The sequence below is a fragment of the Vulpes lagopus genome, chromosome 15 (genome assembly GCF_018345385.1).
Source record: "Vulpes lagopus strain Blue_001 chromosome 15, ASM1834538v1, whole genome shotgun sequence".
Taxonomy (NCBI): Eukaryota; Metazoa; Chordata; class Mammalia; order Carnivora; family Canidae; genus Vulpes; species Vulpes lagopus.
The window spans coordinates 40,594,971-40,601,457 of record NC_054838.1 but is presented as its reverse complement, the minus strand read 5'-3'; the positions used below and the strand labels follow the sequence as shown (position 1 = coordinate 40,601,457).

General features: G+C 45.5%; 1 protein-coding gene across 1 annotated transcript; it reads left to right on the top strand.

Moving 5' to 3' along the window:
- The first annotated feature begins 4,935 nt into the window (after window positions 1-4,935).
- Window positions 4,936-6,278, top strand: LOC121476200 (putative U2 small nuclear ribonucleoprotein auxiliary factor 35 kDa subunit-related protein 1). The gene is given in 2 exon segments (XM_041729919.1): window positions 4,936-5,397; window positions 5,400-6,278. Coding segments are annotated over 2 exon segments (1,341 nt in total).
- Window positions 6,279-6,487: the final 209 nt, after the last annotated feature.

Below are 6,487 nucleotides of genomic sequence, written 5' to 3'. Positions count from 1 at the left end.
TTTCATTGATCTTCTTGTTAACTATTTAATAGCATAGTCTTGGGATAGAAAAATGATTGCTGACCGGATTATATGACTGGCTAGGGAAGGTGAAGAAAAGAGAGTGTGGTAACTCCAGTTTTATGATCAGGCTACAAAATAACATGGTGGTGTCACTCACTGTAGATACAAATGTATTGAGAGGACCAGGTACCATGGGGGTAATTAGATAAAGAGAAATGTTCAATTTGCGATTCTTCAAATTAAATTCTTGCCTATAAAGCTCCCCTGATTTCAAGGTATGTGAGTCTCAGCGTGCTATGGCTTAATGCTTCTTGGTTTCAGAGTTAGAGTTCCTGTGTGCTGGGCAGAGTAGGAAGCTTCCCCCAGGGAACCATAGTCGTGAAAGGAAGAGTTACTTGAGAGCACCAGAGTCCATGACCCTTTCATCTTTGTGTCCTGAGAAATAGAATCTTGTTACCTCCTCACTACTCTGTATTGCTGGTTCTGACACTCAAGAGAAACAGGAATAAATCTTGGTAGTAAGCACGAGTGAGCATCTTAGATACAGATCTGTGTGGTCTTTAGAGGCAAATTGAACCAGACCCAAGAATTTCATATTCTCAATATGGTCCTTTTTCCCACATTCCATTGATGCTTTTAGAATCAGTAGATTTATTTCTAATAAATAGGACTCTATTCACACAAAATGAGATTAATACAAAACTTAAAAAGTTTTTTTTTTTTTTTTTTGATAGAAAACATATTACTCTGTCCTATCTCTGGCTGTGTTTTGCTAAACCAAGTTGCTCTTAACTTTTTACTATCACATAGATTTATTGCCATATTCTTTTTACATCTTTATTTTTTCTTTCTGGACATGTTTTGTTACCTGCTTTATTCTCCTTGTGGAGAGTACATGTCTTGAAAAACCTTTTCAGCTAATTAGGGGGTACTGTGAGATGGTTTTCTGGATAGTTTGTTTAAGAACTATGTCTGGATTGGTGAAAGCCTGGATTTGTTAGGTATCTTAGATTTGATAATTGTGTTTTTCATTTTGACAGGGAGTACAAACTTTCAGTGTTGCTTTGCTTTTATTCCCAGTTTAGTGTGCGTGTGTGTGTGTGAGTGATCTCTACAAATCATCTTTGGTGACTTAATTTGACTTAATTAATTGGATAGCTTGTAAAATCATGACATTTGGGATCCCTGGATGGCGCAGCGGTTTGGCGCCTGCCTTTGGCCCAGGGCGCGATCCTGGAGACCCGGGATCGAGTCCCACGTCGGGCTTCCGGTGCATGGAGCCTGCTTCTCCCTCTGCCTGTGTCTCTGCCTCTCTCTCTCTCTCTCTCTCTCTCTGTGTGTGTGCAACTATCATAAATAAATAAAAAAAAAAATTTAAAAAAATCATGACATTTCTGGGCCAGAGATTGACTATAGGACGAGGAAGGAATTTCTTCCTTATAGAAGATTCCGGGAAAACAGGTGCATCACATGTAAAACAATATCCTCAGAGATTAAGATTCTAATGTACTCACTGGTTCAGATTCAAAGATTTATTTCTTTAGATCAAAGCACCTTGGCTTCTCAGAAGGCACTTCCGTTGCCAGATGCTTATAATTGTTAGTCACAAAGATTGTAGGGAGAATCTATTCCTTGAATGCAGCACAGTTCTTTTCCAGATAACAAATTTCCTAGAACCCTGTATCCACGTCACTTCCACTTTACATTAAGTGTTTAGTCTGTGTCACTTTAGCCTTTTGGCTAAACTCTGCAGGAGCTGGCACAGGGAATCCCATTAATTGTCCATTTAATCTAATAGCCCTCTCTGGCAGAGGCCCATTTCTGCTGTTTTGGGGGCAGACAAAATATAAACCGTAATGCATCTCAGCAATTGGAGATTACAATATTAAATTTGCTGAGAAAGGAAGAGTGGACCGAGAACTTTGATCAGCCATTAGAAGAGAGTGATTGATTTTACCATCATTTAAATGCATGCACGCACTTATTAGAGCCATGCTGAGTATCAGCATACAACTTAAAAGTATCACGAATACATAATTTTCTCAAGGAATTAAACCCATAAAAATAAACCGCTATTTCCATTTCTGATATATTTAAACAAATTATAACAGTCACACAAGACTAGTAGCATTTATATTAGGATCCTGTCCTACCCACGCCTTATATTAGTAAGGAACTTGATGATTCAAAGTGTGATTTGTAGACCAAAAGCCTCAGCATTACCTAGATGCTAATTACAAATTCAAAAACTCAGGCTTCACCTTAAATCTACAGAATCAGAAATGACATGTCAACAAGATCCGTGAGGGATTTGTATGCACAGTAATGTTTGAAAAACACTGGTGCAGAGGCTATAACTGAAAATAATATTTAAAAGTTGTAATCGTATTTAAAAAAATGGATAGATGTATAATTCGCCCAAATCCTCCCTAACTAGAATAATTTTTCATGGACACTAAAGTCCTTTTATTTCTATAATCACTAGGCCTCTCTTTATGTAAATAATAACAAATATCCACCCTGCATTCTTCTCAAAGTTACAGGAAGAGTTAGATAGATGAACATGTTCCTATTTCTTTAGGCTTCTTTAATCTAGAACATTTCCTCCATCTTTCCTTGACTCTTATCGTCTTGATAATTTGGAAGATTGCAGACCAACTATTTTGTGGAATATCTTCCAGTTTTTGTTTGTTTCGTATGTTCTCACAGAATTCAACACAAGTTATCTATTTTTAGCAGAAATATTAAAGAAGCAATGCTATTTTTATTACATTATCTCAGGTAATGTATGATTTCATATTGTCCCATTACTAGTGACGTTGACTTTGACAATTTAATTAAAATGGTATCTGCTGGGATTCTCCACAGTAAAATTACTTTCTTCCCCTTTTGTAATTAGTATTTTGGGTGGTGATACTTTGAGACTGTGACAAATATCCCATTACTCATTGACTTTCAATTTATTTCCATATGTAAGTAGGGATCATTTTATTCTATAAATAATAATCCACTGCTATCATTATTTACTTCAAAATTCCAATTTTCTCAACTTTACCCTGTGGGAAGCCTGGAGAAGGTGAGTTCTGCATTCTTTTAGCATGTCTCTATCATTCTTTGAACACTTGCACAGTTACTGGCATACTACGATATCCTAGACTTTATCTTGTATTTCTCCTCCCCAATCCCAGAGTCAGCTTCTTCCCCAAGGAGCCATGGTTTCTGTGGGTGGAGAATATTTTAAGCCAAAATCTGGGCTCTAGGCGTGCTCATTACTACTGGGATAGTGTTGCTCCCAGGCCAACCAGGAGGATGAAGTTAGGGAATAGAAGCATAAACATAAAAGACAACCCTTGTATGGCCACCTCTTCCACTATCCCCCATGTAGACATTCTCCTCTTTCTTCTGAGGCTTTGGCGTCTCAAACAGACCATTTCTTTACCTACTGCTGCCTTGTATACTGACTTTTCACCCCATATAGGCTTCCCGTGCTAGGCTACCCTCCTACATAAATTCCTCTTTGCTCTGTTTGGACTAATAGCCCACTCTGCATCACTAGTGCTGCTGTACCCATGCCTTTCTTTCTCTAACTGGGCTCTGATACATCAGCTAGACTACCATATCTCCTCAATCCTTCCTTTCTGTGTGAACCCCTATATTACTCAGATCTAAGTGATACAATCTGGACCTAATAACTTATTAAAGGGAGAGAGGGAAAGGAAGTAGGAAAGGGAAGTGTCGTGGTCAATGTTATGAGTCAGCTTGATGAGGCTATAGTTCCCAGTCATTAAACCAAACACGAATCCAGGAGTCACTGTGAAAATACTTGTGATGTGATTAAAATCCATGATTAGTTTACTTCAAATATAGAAGATTATTCTAGATGGTCTGTATGGACCCTATTCAATCAGTTGAAAGACCTTGTGAGCAGAGGTGAGGCTTCCCTGAGAAAAAGAAATTTGCCTTTGGACAGCAACTTCAGACCATGTTCTGGAATTCTAGCCTGCTCTTCTGGGTGGCCTACCCCGTATTTTTGGACTTCCGTGACCAGTCCTGCAATCTCATACACCTATTCCTTGCAATAATCTCTTAGTATGTATCTCTTACTGGCTTTCTTTCTCTGGTTTAACCCTGTCTGATACAGGAAAAAATGGGGGGGTGGGGGGAGAGAAAACATATAATTATTATTTTAATGGAAATTCTCTGAGAAATGTTTAGACTCTAATTTTCTGTTTCTACGAGGAGATGAAAAATAGAGCAGAAAAATATATATCATGAGAGTTTAAGTTAATCATGGGGAAGAATTTTCCTTCCAGTGAATATTAAAAATGAGAGCATGAAATGACTCTCTGAGTCACTCAGCATCTAAGCAATGTCTCCTCAGAAAGGACTTAAAGGACTTTTTTTTTCCCCGTGTCAGTATATTCATCTACAAGCCAGCTCCAAAAATTTCCTTTCATAATGAGTGATCTTCACTTTGAGTTCCAAAATGTAAGTCAGAGCACACTCTACAAACAAGAGGAAACTAATTTGAGGTAAAAGGTGGAAGTCAAGTCACATTTATACATGCAGCTGTAGTCAATATAATGTTCCATTCTGTGAGTTTCTGACGTTAGGCTCATATCGTCACCTCCGTCTGTAATGTTTGTTACTTGTCCCTCAGAGGACTGTCTCCCCCGTCACGTATCAGTATAATAGTCTTGTTGCCAGAGGTTTTCTCTAAACCTCTCTCTTTCTCTCTCTCCATTTTTCCTGCTTTAACCTTACTAAACCTGTATATATTTTATACTGTTTCACATATCACAGTTTCTTTCTTTCTCTTAAAAAAAAAAAAAAAAAAGCACAACTCTTTACTTGTTTTCACTCTTCTTCTCAACTGGGTTTTAGATCCTTCAGGAGAGGGTTCTGGGGTGGGGGCGTGGCGGCCCCGGCAAGATGGCGGCGCCCGGGAAGAGGATGTTTCCGGAGAAACTAAGCCGCGGAAGGCACAGGGCTGCCCTGAGGAAGGCGAAGCGACAGAAACGACGGCAGGAACTGGCTCGACTGAGAGACTCAGGCCTCTCACAGCAGGAGGAAGAGGATGCTTCTGTGGAAGAACAACGCCTGGAAGAGAAGCTGCTGGAGACCGAGAGGCAAAAATTACACGAGGCGTGGTTGCTTCGGGAGCAGAAGGCGCAAGAAGAATTCAGAAGAAGGAAGGAGAGGGAGGCGGCGGCCAGCAAGTGGCAGGAGCAACGCGAGAGAAAGCTAAGGGCGGAGCGGGAAGAGCAGCAGAGGAGGCAGAGGGAAGAGGAGGAGCGGAGGCTGCGGGAGAAGAGCCCAGGGGAGGCGGCGGCGCACAGGCCGCTGGGGCGGGCCGGGGCCGGGGCCGGGGCCGGGGCCGGGCCGGGGCCGGGCCGGGGCGCGGTGCCGCCTGGCGAGACCCGGAGCCGCCCGCGGACCCGCGGGCCACCGGGAGAGGCCGCGCCGACTGCCCGTTCTACAGCAAGACGGGAGCGTGCCGATTCGGAGACAGGTGCTCGCGCAGGCACAACCTCCCATCCTCGAGCCCCACGCTCCTCATTAAAAGCATGTTCACGACGTTTGGGCTGGAGCAGCGCCGGCGGGACGACTACGACCCGGACGCGAGCCTGGAGGACAGCGACGAGGAGACCTACCAGCACTTCCTGGACTTCTACCACGACGTGCTGCCGGAGCTGCGGCACGTGGGGACGGTGGTGCAGTTCAAGGTCAGCTGCAACCTGGAGCCCCACCTGAGGGGCAACGTGTACGTGCAGTACCAGTCGGAGGAAGAGTGCCGCGCCGCGCTGGCGCTGTTCCACGGGCGCTGGTACGCGGGGCGGCGGCTCCAGTGCGAACTGTGCCCGGTGACCCGCTGGAACGCGGCCATCTGCGGTCTGTCTGAGCTACGCCAGTGCCCGAGGGGAAAGCGCTGCAACTTCCTGCACGTGTTCAGAAACCCCAACGATGAGTTCCGGCAGGCCCGCGCACACGGCCGCCCGCCGCCCCGCCGCGAGGACCACGCGAGGCCGCCGCGCCGCAGGAGCCCCGGCCCGGCCCGCCCCTGCAGGAGACACCGGGGAGCCGACAGGAAGCGGGGGAGCCGCGGCCGAGGCGAGGAGTCGCGCAGACGCCTGTCGAGGAGCCGCGCGCCGCCCGGGTCACCCAGGCGAGGCAGGAAGAGGGGCCGCGGCCGGAGCTCCTCCGGGTCCCGGAGCCGAGGCAGGAGGAGGTCAGGCAGCAGAGGCCGAACCACGCAGGGTCCCAAAGGCAAATAAACTTGCTTTGTTCGTCCCTGACTGTACGCCGTCCGCCGGGACCGCACTTGGGTCCGAGAATCAGGGTGTTTACAACAGAAAACCTAGACAACGTCAAATGCACAGGTAACATGAGAATCCCCCGTAGGGACCCCCGGGGGGCGCGGCGGTTTGGCGCCTGCCTTTGGCCCGGGGCGCGATCCTGGAGACCCGGGATCGAGTCCCACGTC